Source organism: Vulpes lagopus, chromosome 3, assembly GCF_018345385.1.
Source record: "Vulpes lagopus strain Blue_001 chromosome 3, ASM1834538v1, whole genome shotgun sequence".
NCBI lineage: Eukaryota > Metazoa > Chordata > Mammalia > Carnivora > Canidae > Vulpes > Vulpes lagopus.
The window spans coordinates 39,490,632-39,513,103 of record NC_054826.1 but is presented as its reverse complement, the minus strand read 5'-3'; the positions used below and the strand labels follow the sequence as shown (position 1 = coordinate 39,513,103).

At 34.0% G+C, this 22,472-nt stretch overlaps 1 protein-coding gene across 2 annotated transcripts in view; it reads right to left on the bottom strand.

Annotated features, from left to right (window-relative positions):
• GABRG2 (gamma-aminobutyric acid type A receptor subunit gamma2) overlaps nucleotides 1-22,472 on the bottom strand; it is a 107,744-nt gene that overhangs the window by 54,248 nt on the left and 31,024 nt on the right. For both annotated transcript variants that reach the window (XM_041746922.1, XM_041746924.1), the window contains exons 4-6: nucleotides 21,041-21,261; nucleotides 17,144-17,226; nucleotides 14,264-14,401 (exon numbers count right to left, since the gene is read on the bottom strand). In XM_041746922.1, coding sequence (XP_041602856.1) covers nucleotides 14,264-14,401; nucleotides 17,144-17,226; nucleotides 21,041-21,261 — 442 coding nt within the window. The remainder of the gene's footprint in view (nucleotides 1-14,263; nucleotides 14,402-17,143; nucleotides 17,227-21,040; nucleotides 21,262-22,472) is intronic.

The following is a 22,472-nucleotide window of genomic DNA, read 5'->3' as shown; positions in this document are numbered from 1 at the left end:
GAAGTACCTTGAACACATTTGTGTTCTTCGTAGTGTACTACACACACTTAAACACATACAAACACACACACAAATATATTCATGTGGACAGCCTTTTTCCTTAATGAAAAGGAAATCACTATTTCGTACAAATAATACCCAACAAAAATACTATCGTCCAGTCTCAGAGCACAGGTTTGAATCCTGGCTCTGCTTCTTACCAGCTATATGATCATGAAAATAAAAATATACCTTCTAAGATGTTGCAGGTTTATATAAATAAACCTTGTAAAATACTTGGCACTGTTGCTGGCATACGTAAAATGTCCAAGAAAAGCTGACTTTAACATTCTCATCATCATTTTCATCATCATCATCATCATCATCATCATCATCATCAATTATCATCATCATTATCAACACTACTTATCTGTGTATAGATTAATAGTAGTGGATCTTTAGGACCAAAATATCTCCTACTACTCACTAATTCAGCATCAGCCTATGAAACGAAAATTGCTTTTTATATTTGCATAGTCTTAGGTAAGTGGCCAGGAGGGAACAGTAGACTGGGGACACAGATGCTTGTTGATTAATTCTAATTCTACTAATAACTAGCCATGCAAAAATGCTTTAATTATTGGTACCACCATACTTCATAAATTTCACCTATAAAACAGAGGGACAGAATTTTAAGAATGTTTCATAGAGAAAAGGGTTAAAATGATAGCTTATTGTTATGATTAAATAAAAGAAAGGATTTAAATCTTACTTGAAACTATTTATACTCTTTTCTTATACGACACTATTAGGGACTTTCTTTTCCTCATGAAAAAGTAACAGCAATCAAGACAGCCTGACCTTTTCATTATTTTGTGGTCATTCTTTATTAAATCATGTTCAATTACTTCCTCCTAGTGACAGGAGGATGATCCTGGTTTATTGTTTCTTAGAAGTTACATTACCTAATATCTGTAAAATTTAATTTAGTACGGGACCAATATTTACAGATTTGTTTTTCAATGTAATTAATAAAGCTGTCCCAGAAGTATATCAGGGCAAATCTTGCCCATGTTTATAAAATGTGACAGTTCCTATCACCCTACAATCATTTTCATGTTAATATTGTATCTTTTCATCTTCTTCTGAAGCCAATTTTACATAAATGGAAAATCATGGCTATAGGTCATTGACAGAGACAGCAAGCTTGACCCAAAACAGTCTCTTTTAAAGATAATTCTCAGAGTCAGAGATATTTTAATGACTGGTTTCTGTTTTCCATGAGAATAAATCATTCCTTTCCCTTGTGATTGTGGTGATTGTTCCTGACAAGTCATCTCAAGGTACATACACTTACATGGTCAGGTAAATGAGTCACGTATAGCATAAAGTATTATACTAATGGTAAATTTTGGTTATAATTTTTGCATTCCAATGATTTGTATCTCTTTCTACCAAGCCCATCCCTACAAAGGCCTTTCCCAGAGGTCCTTTGTGTAACAGAAGCATGAATCCCAACCCATGGGCAACAGACTTCCTTATGTGACTTGCTTTGACAAATGGAATGTGAACCAAATGACATACCTGTCAAAGCAGAAACTTTAAAAATTATTTTATTCTTCTACTATTTCTCCCTCAGCCATGAGAAAAGCATGCCATAGAATGCAATATAATTTTTTTTTTTGAGTTTTAAGTCACTGATATCTCAGGGCTCTTTGCTACCATAGCATAGTCTAGTTTAAACTGACCAATGCAGTCTGATTCTGCTAGAATAGTATGCAACTAGCCCTAGATAGACAGATGATAGCTAGATAGATAGCTAGACAGATGTCATCTCAATAAAGAGAAAACAAATCACACACTAGATAAAGAAATATGGACAAGAGCAAGTCTTTCTGCAAACACAAATTCAGAACCTGGTATTTGAGTCACCACTGCATTAGAAAATGGGCCTGTCAGGAAACATGAGTATCTGTTTAGTGACTTGTTCCATGATCATGGACAAGACCTTTACCCTCTCTGAATACTTTTCTATAAGACTTGTTGTACATGATCATCTTACCTGGAAAATGAGCATCATATAGAAACACTGTGAAAAGTAAATGGATCATTCATATATAAAGAACTTACAAATGCTAGTACATCATAGTATTATTGTAAAGGTGGTATATCAGTACTGTTTTAATCGAGTACCAATTCTCAGTACTATCTAGCAGCCAAATTTATATAATTAAGCTATTAATAAAATAATAAATTGAGGTTATACTATGCATTCTTGATTGCAAGTGTTCTTTCTGTTCAAGGATACCAAGTGTCTGTTTTTTTCTTGTTTCTTGAACGTCATGTCAAAGACACTGTCCTATCTTTGCCCTTTCCTAATTTCTCATTCAGAATAAATGCAGTTAACATCCACCTTCACTCCTCACACCCACCATGGGCCTATTTTTCCCATGCCAAATTCATTTTTTCAGACCTTAACTAACTCACCAACCATCTCTATGGCAACACTGAGCCTCTTGCCCCCACAATTACCACCAAAGTTCTCTATACATGAGAGATAAAATGGATTTGTTAATTTCTAGATTTTTTAGAATAAGAAAATATGAGGAAGCTTCTCTTTGGAATTTGTGGGGACATAGAAAACCTAAATGCCCACCATAAGTTTGCTTTATAACAAAACTGCCAAATATCAGGAAATATACCACAGCATTTTAGAGGTGAAAGGAGCTTCAAATTCAATCTTGTCTGATTTTTTTTTTTTTTTTTGAGACAAAGAAATCAGGAGTCAAAACGAAAATATGACTTGCTCAAGGTCATTCTACTATGTGGTAGCACAACCACAAAGGCAACTCTCAAATAGGAACCAATTTTTGCTCTATATTCAGCAGTCTCATTTCATCAAAGAAAATAAAGAGCAGAGCTTTATTGCAGGACAATAATTGTATCAGTCTTCAGAAAACTACAACAGGAAAAAGTGTCAATTGGCTAAGCAAGAGTGCTAATCAGTAATGTGCAGAAAGTTGCAACCAAGCTTTTGCCTGCTTAGATGTGAGCTGAAAAAGACAAATGCAGACAAGACTAGATGCACAGATGTTCATATATATAACTTCATAATTTTATGTTTATTGAAAATCCATCTTCCATGAAAGTGGATCATGGAGATAAACTGAATAAACTTAAAATTGATTGGCCCTGCATATGCTACATATTTATGACAAATAAACCCAAGTTGCAGAATGTAAAAAAGCAAATGAAATATAGGTTGGCCAGGTTCTGGCACTTCTTTGCAACTCTCTATTTTCAAGCAAAACTTGGTGAGTCATAGTTTTCACATTCCTTTTTTTTTTTTCCTATTTAAAAGTAAAACAACAACAACAACAACAAAAAAGTATTCATTTCCATGCATACTATGTGCTCTCATTTGGGAGTTATCTTTCATTTTTCCCAATTTTCCATAAAGATATAGATGTGTAGTTTTCCAAAATAAGGAAACCGTAATTACAAAGAAAGACATAGAGCCCCCAAAATATAACAGGAAGTGGTAGAGACTTTGGTAAACTGGAGATTATGGGCCTTACCTCTTCAGAAATGTCATAATTCAGCTATACCCAATCATTTTCAAATGTGAATGAAAACCCATATGTTTAAGATGTAAAGATCTCTAATAAGATTTTCATTTGGAAATTTTTAATTGTTCAATATTGACTAAAATAAAATTGAACTCATCCATGTCTAATGACCCATGTTCTACGCTAGAGTTGGACAGGTACCTACCTAGTTACAAACATTGACTTTACCTCTTTGGAGTAATTTCTCTATAAGTACAATTGGGGTTGATTTTCAAGATTTAGCCCTAAAATTTTATTGTTCTATCAATCTACTTTCACTCTCAGTCATTGATACTGATAACAAGAAATCACAGCTAAGAAAGTGTAATCATTAGGTGGTTATAATTTATAACCATGATTGAATTGTCTCTTCAACAAGGAGCTATTACACAGCTCATGAATTGCCCACTGTCTTTAATGTTACATAGCTCTTCACCACTTAGCAATTAAAAGCAAGGTTCATGGCACTGTAAGTCATGTGAGCATAAGCATACCAGAAATCATGTTTGGAAACTACCCCAGTAAACTCAGTTGTCTAAACTGAAGATTTCATCTTCTCGGAAATGTCACTTAATTATTGTACTTCAATGTTTATATAGAGCTGACAGAGAAGCATTTATGGGCAAAACAATTAAGTTTGTGATGGTGTTGGGAGAACAACTGTAATGATATTTTTTAGTGTTTCCTTTTTGCCATTATTCTGAGAGATGATGCATAGCATGGACAAGTTAATTCAGGGATAGATAAATTGGTAGATGAATATGAAAAAATAACATTTATGATAGGACTGATATTTAATGGGAAGCAGTCAATTTCTTAAATAGCAGAGATATCCATATATAAAAATAAAAATAATTAAGTGTTTAACATATTTGTCAGTTCTCTTTTCCTTGGGCTTTTCTGACCTATTTCTGCCCTTCAAGAATGGATTGGTAACACTAGTTGTTCTTGCCTTTTATTTATTTATTTGAAAGAGAGAGAGCATGAGCAGGGGGACAGGCAGAGAAAGAAGCAGGGAGCCTAATGTGGGGCTCAAGCCCAGGACCCTGGGATCAGGGCCTGAGCTGAAGGCAGATGCTTAACCACCCAGGTACCCCTGTTCTTGATTTTCTAAATGAGTTATATTACATGAGACACAGGCAAGAATGGTTAAGAAATTCTAGTCAGCCCCAGCTAGTATACCCAGAAAGAGCAAACTCTTTTCTGGGCTGATATGCACTGCAATGTGCTATGACCTTCCTAATAACTTCCTTTGGGGGGAAAAAAAGTTAAAGAATAAAATAATAATAATAATAATAATAATAATAATAATAATAATTTTCCTCATTGCTGTTTGCTTCCCTTTTCAGTCTTTGACAAGCTTAAATTTACATATCTGCCACGCTGAAGAGCATTATTTTCTGAAAATGCAAAAATAAGATGAAGAAATTATTCAACTGCATCAAACAGAGTGAAAGGAACCCTCAATGAGTTTATGTGTAGAGCATGATGTCTGTCAACTTAGTCTCTATTATCTCACATTTTCATATTTAAAAATTATTAAGTATTTTACATTTATTTGGGGCAGCAGCTCAACAAGAGGGCTCAATTAGTCATATCAGTCATGCGGATGAATGTGTCTTTTAAATATTGCAAAATAGGATTTTCAATTGAATTAGGAAACACCAAAGACTTGGATAAAAATTAATGTCTTGACCTGGTTGGCTTTGATTGACTGTCAAAACAAGGTATTAATCTCCAAAATTACTGTAAATAGTCATGAAAACCTTTTATTATGCTTTCTTTCTGATGAGAGTTTTGTGTGAGGAATAAATTTATACAAATGCACCAGATCTGACAGTTTCTTAATGAGATGGTGGCCAATAGGTCCACTTAGCAAGTGAATAGTATTATCTCACAGGCAATAAATACGTTTTCAAAAAATGAAAGGATATCATTGCTAAATTGTTTCTCACTTGTTATTACTATACATAAATATAATTGCTATTCTTACAGGTTAACATTTTGTTGATGTATGTATGGTGTTATATTAAGTGATTTTACTTTATTGTGTTGTATAATATTACCTGTTATCCAGCTTAAGAATCTACTTTTTCCTTTAACTAATTCATTTCTTTACCTATTACGTTTATGAAAGGCAATGGAGTAAAAATTTAGTATCTAGCTAAATATCTCTATTTTACTGACTATCCTTGAACAAATTACTTAGTGCCTCTAAACTTCAGTTGCTTCATCTATCAAATAGCAAAAGAATGTATTTCTCAAAGGCTTGTTGTGAGAAATAAAATGAGATCATGCATGTTGCACAGATGCTAGAAAGCCATAAAACCCACTGTCCCTTCTGAGCACACAACTGAGCTACATTCCCCAGCCTCATTTTAGCTCCATGGGAACATACAACACTTTTGTCAATGGAATAAAGCAGAAACAAAGTGTGTCACCTTGAAGCCAAACAACTTTCCTTAGATTACATATGACTTCTTTTTTTTTTTTTTTTTTTAAAGATTTTATTTATTTATTCTTGAGAGACAGAAGGAGAGACAGAGGGGATCCCTGGGTGGCGCAGCGGTTTGGCGCCTGCCTTTGGCCCAGGGCGCGATCCTGGAGACCCGGATCATCAGGCTCCCGGTGCATGGAGCCTGCTTCTCCCTCCGCCTGTGTCTCTGCCTCTCTCTCTCTCTCTCTGTGACTATCATAAATAAATAAAAAATTAAAGAAAAAATTAAAAAAAAAAAAAAAAGAAGGAGAGACAGAGCCAGAGACACAGGCAGAGGGAGAAGCAGGCTCCATGCACCGGGAGCCCGACGTGGGATTCGATCCCGGGTCTCCAGGATCGCGCCCTGGGCCAAAGGCAGGCGCCAAACCGCTGTGCCACCCAGGGATCCCACATATGACTTCTGTATGGAAACTTTCTCTCTGGGATCACTGGGTGGCGCAGCGGTTTGGCGCCTGCCTTTGGCCCAGGGCGTGATCCTGGAGACCCGGGATCGAATCCCACGTCGGGCTCCTGGTGCATGGAGTATATAATGAATATATATATATATAATGAATATATATATATATAATGAATATATATATATATAATGAATATATATATATATATATATATAATGAATATATATATATATAATGAATATATATATATATATATATATATATATATATATATATATATATATAATGAATATATATATATATATAATGAATATATATATATATAATGAATATATATATATATATATATATAATGAATATATATATATATATATATATATATATATATATATATATATATATATATATATATATATATATATATATATATATATATATATATATATATATATATATATATATATATATATATATATATATATATATATAATGAATATATATATATATATATATATATATATATATATATATATATATATATATATAATGAATATATATATATATATATATATATATATATATAATGAATATATATATATATATATATATATATATATATATATATAATGTGTCACCTTGAAGCCAAACAACTTTCCTTAGATTACATATGACTTCTTTTTTTTTTTTTTTTTTTTAAAGATTTTATTTATTTATTCTTGAGAGACAGAAGGAGAGACAGAGGGGATCCCTGGGTGGCGCAGCGGTTTGGCGCCTGCCTTTGGCCCAGGGCGCGATCCTGGAGACCCGGGATCGAATCCCACATCAGGCTCCCGGTGCATGGAGCCTGCTTCTCCCTCCGCCTGTGTCTCTGCCTCTCTCTCTCTCTCTCTGTGACTATCATAAATAAATAAAAAATTAAAGAAAAATTTAAAAAAAAAAAAAAAGAAGGAGAGACAGAGCCAGAGACACAGGCAGAGGGAGAAGCAGGCTCCATGCACCGGGAGCCCGACGTGGGATTCGATCCCGGGTCTCCAGGATCGCGCCCTGGGCCAAAGGCAGGCGCCAAACCGCTGCGCCACCCAGGGATCCCACATATGACTTCTGTATGGAAACTTTCTCTCTGGGATCACTGGGTGGCGCAGCGGTTTGGCGCCTGCCTTTGGCCCAGGGCGTGATCCTGGAGACCCGGGATCGAATCCCACGTCGGGCTCCTGGTGCATAGAGCCTGCTTCTTCTTCTGCCTATGTCTCTGCCTCTCTCTGTCTCTGTGACTACCATAAATAAATAAAAATTAAAAAAAAGAAAAAGAAACTTTCTCTCAAGCCCTATCTCCCCCATGAGGTAATGTCAGAATAACCTTGGAATTTAAAATTCTGCCGTGGGATTTTTAAAGGTTATATATATTGTGAATATATAATGAATATATATATATCTTTTCCAGTATTACAATTGAAAGAAAGTAACACATAAAATTTTGGATTAACATTATATACAACATCATATATCACTAAAAATAAATACATGAGTGGGATTAAAAATCTAAAGGAGTTTGTTTTTGCATTTGACTTGCTTTGAAAACATCGAAAATTTGATGAAAGAAAACATTAATTTATAAACAAAGTCGCTCCTACATTAGGACATCCACAGTGTAACTGTGGTTACATCAGAGGTTCTGGATAGGTCTCAGAACAAGGACTTCAAAGATGCATCTAGACAAATGCATTCATTTTATAAACAAGGGACTTTCATCCCAGAGAAGACAAATGACTTCCCCATGGCTATTCCTGGCTCAGCTCTCTCTATTCATACATTTTTCTATCTTGAAACCAAACTTAATTTTTTTCTAAATTGAAGCTTAAAAATAAAATAAAAATAAATTATTGTGAATTTTTCAACATTGATTTATTTTAAGACATGGCATTGCTTCAGGTATTTTGAAAATTTATTATTGACTAAGCTCACAACATACTGACTCCAAAGTCACGGGAGGACTGTGGGATGAATGGGCAATTGTTTATTTCTCTCCTAACACCTACATTTCTTAAATTTTTTGTTTCAACCTCTTTGGTAAAAAAAAAAAAAAAAAAAAAAATACCGTTAACTTGTATCTTTTTTTTTTCATTTTCCCTTTTCTTTTCCCTAAAATAGCTGACTTCCATGAGGAGTAAAGTTTTAAAATGTCTGGTTTGCCAAAAACATCTAAACTAAAACACAGCCTGGAAGGTGGGAGCTATTTTTTCTATTTGGAGAGTTATTTGACCAGTACATATACACTGATACATGTACAGAAGGTTGGAGTTGAGTTGGATATCAAAGAAGGAATATAGGATACAAAGATAGGAAGTAGGAAACCTATCCAGAGGTTAAGGGTGTAGTGGCAGAACCATGGGCAAGATTTAAAGCTAGAGGGTAAATTATAAGTATTTCAGAAATCAAGCAATGAACATGGACTTTATCCAGAGAGCTGTGGATATTTCTAATACTGCAGTCTTCCTGGTACTGTCAGAAAGTAAAGTAAATTTGTGGTATGTGGATTCTTTATTTTAATATTTCTGTATTTCTTATGATAGAAATTGGGGAAATATAACTGGCACATGGAATCTTAGCCAAAAAAGTTGAGTTAAAGACAAAGTAAAGCAAATAATATTTAATGTTCATGGGTCTACCAAAAACATAGGAGGCTATTTCATGAAATACTGATATTTGCACTCCTAAAGGAAATATGGAAGCTTAATGGTATTCTAACAAAGGAAAAATGTGATATTTTTTTTGATTCAGGATTATGGCATTTGGATCATAGGTACCCCTATAAAACTTATTCGCCCACTTTTCTTGCCCACATTTCAGTATGAGAACATGAAGGAACAAAATTCTGCTTGATACTAAAAAATCGTGTAGATAGTCTGGTGACCTGGCAATGGCAATGTGACTGAAAGAACAGTCTTCTACTTGAGAGTAAATAATGAGTAATGTGAATAAACATAATACAATTCTACATTGCTTATTAAATTGAGAGAAATTTTACAGTTTTGTAAATAAATTGTCACAAGCAATCAATTCTACAATTGCTACTAATCAACAACTCTAAGCAACCCACCATCCTAATATCATGGATACAAATAGGATTAAAACAAGGCAATTGTTGTGAAATTTGTGATTTATTGGAATGAGGAGGAATAAAAGGGTAAATAAAAAATGCCTAAGCAACATGAGGCAGGAACTATATTTTTGTAAGGTGAGTGAAAATGCTGTGAGGGAGAATTAATGAAATAAGGATGATAATAATTACTAATAATAATTCCTTCTAACTACAAAGTCCTTTCTATATGCCAAACACAATTTTAATCATTTTGAATGGAATATCTTACTTAATCCTTGGAGCAACTCAGTAATACTGGTGATGTTGAGCTTAGATATATTAAGTAATTTATAGAAGCCAATATTCAAACTTGAGCTGCCTGACTCCAAGAGTACACATAATTTAAAAATTGCTCCAAATTGCCTTGGTGGTAAGCTAAGTAAAGGCCTCATTGAAGAGGTGCTGTGCTTTTAAGCCTTAAAGTCATAAAGAAGGTAGGGATGAATCGAGAAGCCATTCAGAAGAGAAAGACTAAGATTCAGTTTGTGTGTTGGATTGGCTCATTATATGCAGGAAAACAGATGGATTAGTTCTGTCACAAGGTGGGAAATTATAGAAAACAAAACTGGAAAGTTCCTGAGATCAGATGCTTGCATATTAGGAACAATAGCTCATGTTTAATTGACCTAAATTCTCGAGACATGGTGAAAGTTGTGTTTCTAGAAGACCTACTGGGCCACAGTGGGACTAAAACAGTGTAATAATTAAGAGCACTAGTCTAGGAGCAAGCCATGTGAACTTACAGCTCAGCTTTTGTAACTCATACCCTCAGTAAATGAGCTTCTAGAAGTCCATTTCCTTATCCACAGTGATACCTTGGGTATGGATGTGTAGTAAGTAGCACCAAGGTTATAAGAATTCAAGTAGGTTATTTAGATAAAAGGTTTGCTACAGTGTGTGTAGTTAGTGCTCAGTAAGTGCTAGCCTTTATGATTAATGTGTAAAAAGCAGACTGTGGAAGAGAGAGAGAGAGAGAGAGAGAGAGAGAATGACAACAGGGACATAATCTTAACAGGCTACCAACACAGTCCAGATGAGAACAGATAAAATCCTGAACTAGGACAGTGGCGATGACAAGTGAAAAGAGGACAGTTACACAAGACGCTTCAGAGGCATAAGTGCCTTTGTGATTCATTAGAGGTGGGAGGTAGAGGCATGACTCTGAGTGTTCACTACTGGCTCACTGGGACAATGATGGTGCTATTCCCAGATGTAGAGCGACTATAAAGCCATGATGGCTTGACAGAGAAATCATGGATCCAAAATCTGTTTTGATATAATGATGATGAATGTTCTTCAAGTCTTATCATCAATCTACCACCAAGGCAATGTTTTTTCCTCAAATAGGATATGGATATGACCGGTGAAAAGCAAAGATGGTTCAGGTGGTGGATGCAAAGATTGTCAAATAGCACTGAATTACATGGTGAGAAGATTCTTTCCTGTGAAATGATCCTTCTACTCTACTGTTACATCAATGAAATGTTTTGTTTTGGTGCCAGCTCCACTTTCTTATTTCTCTAATACATTTTTTTCTCTCTTTTTCAGTATACTCAATATGCAGAACACAAGTGTATGCACTTTAAATTCAAGAATATTTGTTTGCTTTTCATTATATATATATTTTAAAGATTTTTATTTATTTATTCATGAGAGAGAGAGAGAGAGAGAGACAGGCAGAGGGAGAAGCAGGCTCCGTGCGGGGAGCCTGACGTGGGACTCAATCCTGGGTCTCCAGGATCAGGCCCTGGACTAAAGGCAGCACTAAACTGCTGAGCCACCAAGGCTGCCCCAGCTTTTCATTATATTTTTGTATCAACTTTTATTGTGTCAGATGCTTCTGCTTTTCAATTATGGTCTAATATAAGGAACCAATGGTACAGTTACCACTTGGATACAACAAAAACATGAGAGTTGGATTTAAATGAATGAAGCTTAGAAATGCCTGCAGTAAGTGAGGTCAGATTTTTGGCAATATCCTCACTCAGTTTTGATGAAGGTTTTTTAAAAGGATATACATTTACTGTAAGTCTAGGAGAAAATCACACTGTACTAATGGCTAAGATTTAAAAGGAGTATGAATTTGATCTTTTGATCATTTCCCAAGAAAGTTGTTTTTATAACTTCCTAATAGGTATTAACCAGTTATAGAGTTCTGCTTTGAAGGTAAGAATGGCATTAGAAATCAAACAAAAGGTCATAAAATCAACTATCACAAGAATCAAATTGCCTCTCAGCACTGGTGTTAAGTTTCCATTCAGTCCTTTCTCTTCACAATTAAAATGGACTGCACACAAAACACAAGCCATCAAGAGCAGGGAGTAGATAAGAAGACCAATAGGGATGCTAACCACCACATCAAAATTCACAAAGGGTTGATGTAATCAGTTAAATGATGCCATTCAGTATCAGATCTGATATCAATGCAGTTTTGCTTTGATTTCCATAGGAAGAGTAATAGCTTTGTGACACCTTGGTAATTTTTCTTGCCATGCTTTAAGTTAGTAGATCATTTTCTTCAGGAAATATCACTATTTTAATAGACAGTAAATACTCTAGATAATTCTCAGGATGAATTATTAGGGAGGGAATGATGTTAGGCCCTGTGATATAGAGCCAACCCTTCCTTCACTACATTTGGTTTTATTGCCCCTTTGGGCTCAAATGACTAAAAATACCTGCTAGTCATCAATTCTTGGGTTCTGTTTTTAGGGTGCTGGAATAATTACAAAAATATGAATATACAACACAATTTAATGCCCAATTTCTCATTCTGGAAGCATGCAAACTTAGAGATTATTTTTACACATGTTCTTCCTTTCACAGATGGAAAACCAGTTCTAAGGCAATCCTGAATCTTTTTTGGGGACCAAATAAAAGACTGTTCTAGTACTTGATGTTCAGGATTTGCAGTGAATAAGGGAACAGAAGGCCACTTTTCAAAAATATACTCAAGCATTTCTTTGACCTTCTTTTATATTCTTTTTGCAAATTAAGAGAGTTGGAGAAATCTTCAAACACTGTCAATACCAGTGTTAGAACCAGATAGCTCTTTAATTTCAAGGATGATGGTTATGAAGGTATAATCTTGATTTCTATTTTTGTGTAGATCCTTAATTTGCTTTTCTATGTACGGTAGACCAAGGCCTTATTCTAAATTAGTCAACACAAAAATATGTCCTATGAATTTCGAGGAAAAAAAATCAGGTATGCTCAAATAAATCAACAGAAAACAGTTCAACTCACAGAAATACATTATCAAAATGCATGTCTTGATAGTAAGCTGAGAACACAATGTTTATATTTGAAACTAGGACATAATTAAACTCACATAATTTTAAAGGAGTAGCTGGAATAATCTGTATGGAGGGTTTTACAGAGGGTTTATACTGGCCACCCATGAGACAGATCAAGTCTGGAAATATGTTGACATTATACCACATGGGTTTTTAGATTTTTTTTTAAATTTATTCAGAGAGACAGAGAGAGAGAGAGAGAGGCAGAGATACAGGCAGAGGGAGAAGCAGGCATTATACAGGACTCCATCCAGGGTCTCCAGGATCACGCCCTGGGCTGCAGGCGGTGCTAAACCGCTGCGCCACCGGGGCTGCCCCCACATGGGTTTTTAAACCAATTTAATTAATACCATTAAAAATCATGATATTTGATACAAAAATAAAAACTTTTAGCTTCTCTTTAAAAATCTGAAGTCATGAGCACATTAGGTCCCATGTGCATCTGAGAATAACATTACTAAAAACTACTATTTATGGAATGCCTACTAAGTGCCAGGTAAGCACTTAAGCATTTTCCTTTTTTTTTTCCCTCATACACGTAGTATGATACGATATGGGTTTTTTGTCCACATTAGACATCTGGGAGAATTAATTCCTGAGAAATTCGATAATTTTCTCAATATCTATAGTTGGTAACTGATAGAATTGGGATTTGAAACCAGGCCTGTCCCATAAACATGATATAGCCAGTTCAGAATATTAAATTACTGAATGGACCATCAATCCATATCCATTATGATCACATTTCTGCATTTGTAGAAAGTTAATTTTCCCTGTGTGATTGCTTAAATGCTGCTATTTCAATATATAATGAAACCTATTTCCTAAAAGAAACATTACACCTACACCTAATAAATATTTTCTGCTCTTAAAATAATGGCTACTCATTTTTGCTTAAAGAAATTACACAAATAATTAGCTAAGTCCATTTTTATCCATTTTGCTTCAAATTGATAGAATCCATATATATATCTATTATGCTAGAATATCAATTATAATTTTCCCTGGTAAATTAAAGCACTTCATTTAATTTTCTGCATATCATTTGTAGGCAGGTACTGAAAAGCCTTCTGAATTTTATATATATATATATAAAATTATATATATATATAATTATATATATATTTTATATATATTATATATATATTTTATATATATTTTATATATATATTTTATATATATAATTTTATATATATAATTTTATATATATAATTTTATATATATATAATTTTATATATATAATTTTATATATATATAATTTATATATATATATATATGTATATATACATATATATATCAGAATTTTAACTCTGGAAAGGGTCATTTAAAATTCAAGTGCATCTTACCAGAAGTTGTCTTCACTACTTCAGTAGTATTTCTCAGTCCAACAAATGAAAATTGATAAAGCCTCCAAGATCTTGTGTCACCCACTTCAACAGAACTACGCTTCCATTGGTAGACAATTTCTTCCCGTGGATAGCCATCTGCCATGAGATGGGAAAGGACACATTTAAAATTATTTATAAATGAACATATGTAACAACCACCTTCCATGAACAAGACCTAAGGTAGGTGTGAGAGAGATGGAGTGATAAACTAGAAGATCCTGAACTAAAGGCGCATCACAATAGAGGAAATAAACACAATGACATCTTATCCCACCATAGTTTAAAAACTATGAGGTCATGATTACCCTTGAAAGTCATTTAATTCACATAGAAGGTATACTATACATGGTTTCATGTATATTATATGCATACTTTACATTGTCTAGGGTAAGATATAAAAAGTAGCCTGTATATAATAGTACGTATGCAAGCTATTGTTTCATGATGAAGGATAGTCAACAGGGCAAAGTGTTGAGAATCATGCAGAAGCAGAAAATAGAAGAGCAGACTCAAGTGCCTCTCCAGGGCATGACCTTGGAGTGGAAGATGACTGAGAAAAATAACCTCAACTGTTTACATTATTCTCTCTCTCTCTCAATTTTTTGGGACTTCATTTTAATGTACATAGAAATTCTACTTACTACAATTAAAAGTAGTAAGTAGAAATGCCAAGGGGAAGATACCAATGAACACTATGTAGATTCTGAAGAAGTCAATCATGTTCAGACAAAAGAACAGAAACCCTTTGTGAAAGAGATATTGTACTGATGATGTAGTGATTATCAGTAACATTTAATAGCCATAATACCATAGACAGGTTTCTTCATTTTATCCCCTAAACTATTTGTTTCTTTATGGGGATGATGGTAGTACTTATTTCATGAAACTGATGGTCAATGCATATTTGTTGAATGGGTAAACATTAATGAGTTAATGGTAGAATAAACACAAGTATGGGTGTTTGGCTGGTTCAATCAGTAAAGCTTGCAACTCTTGATCTTTCGGTTTTAAGTTCAAGCCCCACGTTGGGGAGATTGCTGAAAATAAAATCTTAAAAAAATAAAATAAACTCAGGTAAAAATAGATGATAGCTAGCTAGACAGACAAAACTAGACATCATTTAAACTATATACTAATAATGCTATATAAACCTAAATCTTAATTATAGAGACTGATTGACCACTTGGAATAAAATCCCTACGTGTGTTCCTTTGCTTTCTGTTTGGTCCAAGTAGTTGTGTTTTATGTCTTTATTAATTAAGATGAAAGAGAAGAGAAAGCATGATCCTCATATTGGCATGGAGCAGGAGTAGGGAGGTAGGATGTACTGAAAACTGAGAAAAAGAATGATGTTAGGAAACTTCCTGTGGAGAACGTTTGTGATTTCACTTTTTTGATAGCAGTAAGTATCATTAAGTTATGTTTGGGTTCAGAAGACAGCTGTGCATCAGTGACCTAAAGACACAGAAATCACCAGTTCTTAAATTTTAGCTAACTCAGAAGAGGAGCAGTTCCAATTGGAAATTAATAGAAGTCTCATATCCTAAAGGTTGGGGAAGATTGTATTTAAAATATTCCATTCTTGGATAAAGTAAAACATGATATACAGTGATATTTTTCCTCTAGTTCATTCTGGAATTTATATAATGATGAACAGATGACTCCTTCTCTCGTCATTGATTTTTTTTTTGAAAGTATAGTTATCATGATTTACTTGGCTCTTATGAGTCTCTGTCACTTCCTGCTGGGGAAATTGTATTTATAGAAATATAAACTTAAAATGCATAATTAGTTTTTCATTCTGCCTAGTATGCATAGTTGGCAGACCACAAATAAGGAGAAATGAGCAACCTAACATGGATGTTAAACAAATAGTGAAGCAAATATCTAGGGGAAACTGAAGGTTGGTTTTGGTTCAGGCAGGAAATATCTATGGTTACTAAAGCTTAATTTGCATGTCAGTTATCATGGATCATCTTGCTATATAGGCTATTATCTGATAATAATAATAATAATAATAATAACTAATAAAAATAATAGTTTTTTACTGAATCTTATCATATGTGAGGTAGCATACCAGGCATTTTACAAATATTACAACAAAACAATATTGTGGTAAGCCAGGTCTCATAACCTCTACTGGGTACCTGAGAATGTGGACTCACTGCAAGATTTATTAATTTGTTCAAGTTTATTTGATGGAGTTGATTTTTGAACTAGACCCATAAGACACCAAATATTAGTCTTTTACTCACCAGTAAATAACTAATTCTAGATATTGCTTGACCTCCAGATGAATAAGGTAATTTTCAATTTTGCTATCTTTAACAGAGTACTGAAATTGAAACTAATACTGAAATTGAAATAAGCAAATGATACTGTTGAATCTATGTACTTCCTGATGTGTAAGGAAGAAAATAAGTAGCAAATATTTTGCTACTCTCTTCTGCACCAACAGAGGCTGGGAGTGGGGTGGGGGGTGGGATGGGGGCAGAGAATAAGGATATAAAATCTACCATTATACCTTTCCATTGTGGCTAGGCCTGGCTTTGCAATCCTCCTTGAAAAATGCCTTCAGACAACCACTACGAATTTATTAAAAGTTTATACACCAGTGCAACCTACTTGTAATTTCTGATAAAACAGATTCTTTTTTTGCAGGAATCACTCTAATAGGGATAAACTGGTATTGTGATGAAATTAACTGTCAAAATCTTCAAAGTCAACAAAATTGCTTGATTCTGTATTCTGTATGAGTCTCTAAATTAGTTGGCATTGCAATTAGAAAACTGTTGGTAAGAGGATACAGAATACAGAATACAAAATGAGATTACTTACAGCTGGAGAACTCCAAGGGGCAGGAATGTTCATCCATTGGAAAATTGTGCAATTGCAATTGGCACTCTGCATCAATTGTCAACCTAAATAGAAAGATATGGAACATAAATAGAAATCACTTAGTTTTAAGAATGTACACTAGTTCAATTTTTAATGACTGTACATCTTTGCTCCTTGAGAATACATCTCATATTCTCATTGATAACACAAGGTGATTCTCCCTGAAGAAACACACCAAGTCCAGGAGGAAATTACTTAAGACTTAATGTAGACCATTTTCACAGATAAACCAATAGGATCTTAATGACATCAACCATATTTTTTCCAAAATTTATGATCATGTAATTTTTTTGGCAAATTAATTGCATACATGAAATTGCTTGGTTGAATATATATAACTTAGTTTTAAGAACTTAAGCTTCTTTACTGTTTGCATGTAAATGAATGCTGATAAATTCTCAGATCTAATCTGCTAATTAAAGCAGAACATTCTGTTTGTAAGTACTTGTTAGCTGTTAGATTTAAATTACTACATGTGGGCAGCCCCAGTGGCTAAGTGTTTTAGCGCCGTCTACAGCCTACGGCCTGATCCTGGAGACCCAGGATCGAGTCCCACGTCGGGCTCCCTGCATGGAGCCTGCTTCTCCTTCTGCCTGTGTCTCTGCCTCTGTGTGTGTGTGTGTGTGTGTGTGTGTGTGTGTGTCTCTCATGAATAAATAAATAAAATCTTAAAAAAATAAAAATAAACTTTAAAGAAATAAAATAAATAAATTACTATATGTGAGTTTTAAAATACTGATATTTCACAATGGTGTATTATGCATTCTTTTACTGAAACACTATGAAGCTATTAAATAGGATGTTATAGAGTAGAAGAATATTTAATGGCAAACAAGAAATTTAAATACACATACACAGACATTAGAGAAATGTTTGTTAGTGAATCTCAATTAGTTTGCATCTGGGGTGCTATTAAAGATACAGGTTTTCTTGATCTCAATATGGGCTGGAATTCTAGGAGGATGAAATTTAATGGAGTTACAGATGTTCTGACCACCTTTGTCTTTGGAGAAGTATGAATATATTCCAACATTGTAATGGTGATGAGTTGATGATTTTTAAGATTTCTTATTTCTTTACTTATCTATCTTACAGGTATTAATCTTAAAGCAAAAAAAAAGTATTAGTTTATAAACATTTATTTAAGAGACTTCATAATTCAGCATAATTTTTAATTGGAGAGATATCATTTTTCTGTGGTATAATAGGACAATTACTAATCTTAGCAATTACTAATTAAGTATAAATAATAATATTGAGCCATTAATCATCTATCTGGCACTGGGTATAGTAAATTGTCCTCTAATTTAGTAAGTGTTATTATGGCTTTATTGTCCTTGAACTTGTCCAAAGTCACAAAGCTAGCAGCACAGTTGAGATTTGAACCCAAGATTATTTGTCTCGAAAGCCAAAGGTTTTAATCACTGTCACTTAATAATTATATGCTCTTTCAAAGAAAAGGTTAGTTTTTTTCATAAGTGCAATTATAATTAAATTTGATTTTTTAAATCATTTTCAAATTAAACTGGAATTATTAAAATTGAAAATAATTTAGAGAGATTGCAGATATGAAGACAGATACATATGTATGTATATGTATTATCTCTGCACCCACAAATGGTCATAAAATAGAATACAACAAGAATAAAATCAACTCTCTGTATAGATTCACAACTCATTCAAACTTTGAATCTCATAAGTGGCATTTTTGAGGTAGTTCTATAATTAAATATTGTATAGAGATTCCACAAATTAATGGAATTGAAAAAATGGGTGTAGTTATGAGAATGATCAAAGGACTTAGGATAGTGTGAGTGACTTAATATTTCAAAAGCAAGACTGACTCTGATTTATATCAAATTTTGCTTTCCACTAGATTCTAATTTCATTCGCTATACTCTCTCTCATTTAATGAAATCCATGATGAATATAAATATATGCCATGAATTTCTTTTGCAATTATGGCCATTTTTCCATTACTGACATAACTCTGATAAAGATTCTGAAGCTATTTTAAAGTATTATATTTTTAAGCCAAATGTTATATAAGGAATAAAGTATATGCCCCAAGAGCTTTTTTTTTCTTAAGTTTTTATTTATTTATTGATGACAGACAGAGAGAGAGAGAGAGGCAGAGACATAGGCAGAAGGAGAAGCAAACTCCCTGCCATGGGCCTGATGTGGGTCTCAATCCCAGGAATCCGGGATCACTACCTGAACCAAAGGCACATGCTTAACCAGTGAGCCACCAGGCATCCTGCCACAAGAACTTTTAAAAGGAATCATTTTGAAGTGAAAAGTTCCAGGATACTACAATATAGAAGAATCATATTATCCATTATTTTTAGTGAAAATATACATAAATAACTTTAATATATGTTGTGCTTATTATATATCAGGTTGCATGTTAAATAATTTACTTATTGAAAAAAAATTTACTTATTGGTCCATTTACTCCATATGATGAAACTATGATAAATAAAACTATGATAAATAAAACTATGATAAATAAGAAACAAAATAATTATAATCTCTGTTTATTATTATCTCTGTCTTATTTATTTTTAATTATTTGTTTATTTACTTATAAAAGATTTTTTATTTATTCACTTAGGGGAAAGAGAGAGAGCACCAGCGAGAACATGTGCAGAGGGGAGGGGCAGAGCAAGAGGGAGGAGCAGAATCCACACTGAGCAGGAGCTCAACATGGGCCTTCTATCCCAGGATCCCAGGATCATGACCTGGGCCAAGGGCAGATAGATGTTTGACCAACTGAGCCACCCAGATGCCCTATCTCTATTTTATTTTATTTTATTTTTTATAGAAATTAAAGAAATGAAAAGAGTTTGCTAAGACTCTCTCGGGTGGAGCACGAACCAAGGGGGTGGCAGTGCCTCCTTTCCAATAATCTCCATCAATTTCTACCTAATCTCTTTAAATAAAAATGTAACCAAGTAAAAATGTAACCTCCTGCAACCAGATAGCTGCCCCTAAGTCCTAGACATAGAAATTCTGGAGAGTTGTCCTAATTCAAATAGAGAGTAAGATACAGAGCTAAGAACAAAAGCCAGATTTTCCTGGTTCTTAAGTCTATACTTATCTATTATGTTGTTTAATATTATACTCTCACCCATGAGAAACCTTGAGATAAAAATATTTTAAAGGCACGTAAAGGCAAGCGGTAAGATAACGGTATCCAGTAATTTAAGTAGAAAATCTCCCAAATATTTCTTAACTTTTAAGTTCAGAAATTAAAAGATACCACCTTTGAGTTATCCCTAAAGAAGTCCACTTCTAAAATAGCCAATAAATTAAGTCAGCCTATGAAGGTAGTGGGGTTGGGTGCTGGGAGATAGAATTCATTGTACTTACTATTATGCAGCTAAAGAGAAGGAGGTACAGACCTCCACACCAAAATTTATCCTTTAGCAATAGTTTCCTTGGAAACAGAGACATTTCCAAGAATAGCAACTAGTGGTCCCAAGGATAACTGACTATTTTTGTTTCCTTGTTCTGAAGTAGCAGAACACACATGCAAAAGCCAAAACTGGCGCAAAAATCAGGTAACCTTCCAAAGGCCAAGGGAAATTTCATGTCTCTGCGAGAAAACAAGAGTTCTCATATCAGTCATAGAAAATAATTTCTACCTGTGACTTTGAAAAAGCTCACTGATAAGAGAAAGAAAAACTAATTTTGTATCATCACATACTATTTTGATCACATGTGCCCACCCTGACGTAGTTTGAAATTTCTTTCATTCCTCTTCTTTTATGAGAGTGGAGTTGATCTTTGTTTTATTCCCAGAGATTACTGCTTTCCTTTTTTCAAAAAGCATACCGTAAAGTGTAGAGCACTCGACCGTCATTCCAAATTCTCAGCATCCTGTTAGGGGTGGTTATCCAGTGTGCATCAGCCTTTTTGGAGTTTCTGAAGAAAGTATCTGGAATCCAGATTTTCCCTACCATGTTGCTATTCAATCGGAGGACTTTAATCGTGCTGTTAAATTTCAGACGTCTGTCATACCATGTTTGGGCAAAAAATATGTCAATTGTATATTCCTGTTTCAAAGAAAAGGTGAAATAGAATATTTTTAACACAGAATTGTATTGTAGAGCATTTGTTTGCATTTATCATTTGTATTCTCACTGCCAATGCAAAGTAAAACTACTTTGGTTTTGAATAATCCAAAAGAAAGTGAAAGCTTTGCTAAGGAGACTCACCCATCTTTTGTAGACAAATTGATATTTTTATGAAAAAATAGACCTGTTTAGATTAATTCTAGTGAAAGATCGTAGCTGTGGTATAATCATTTGAATTCAATGTCTCTAGAGCAGTTTCTCATGCTAATTTGGGCCAGCTTATTCTTTGTTTTGGGGGTGTGTTGTGTACTGTAGAACGCTTAGTAGCATTGTTATCCTTTACCCACTAGATGCCAATAGCACCACCACCACCACCCTCAACTCTCTGCATATTGTGACAGCTAAAAATATCTCCAGACATTGCCACATATATCTCTAGGAAAACAATCACCCAAGTTCAGAATCACTGCTAAAGAGTGAAGCAAGCCCATAATACTCAAAACAGTCCTAAACTGGAGCTCTGGAAGTTCAGTTGCCTCATAATAAAATTGAGATCTTTAAGGACCTGTCTCGTTAGATAATGTGAAGATGGAAAAGGGGATTGCCCATAAAGTGGTTTATACAGTGTCTGACAGATAGCAAACACCAAATGCTAAGGTAACCTTAAAAATTTTGTTACTATTATACTTGTCCTTTTCTCTAAACAAGAGTAAATGAACCAATTAAAAAACAATCTTAAAAAAAAAAAACTTTACTACTGTACTAACTGCATCACAAAGCACATTTGCAAAGTGCTGTGATGAGAAATGACTTTATAAAGGATTACCCTCAAGTATATATCACTCAAATGGCAAGTGATTGACTTTAATCAGAGAAGTAAGTGTGATGTGAATTCAGACCATTAGACCTGGAGTCAGAACACCCAAGTTCCGGTTTGTCATATTTAGATATTATTTAACATTATTTTATAACTTGATTTTAATGATGTCTATAAATGAGAAAGTTAAAGAAAAAATTCAATGTACTCAGAATATGAGAGCTGGGTGATGAGAATTATCCATATTTCCTATTCAATCCCATCAACCCACCACCATTTTGTAATGAAGAATACACACAAACAGGGAGATTATTTATTTCCCCAAAATACACAGACTGTTAGGATCAGACTAGAACCTTCTTCCTTTGCCTTA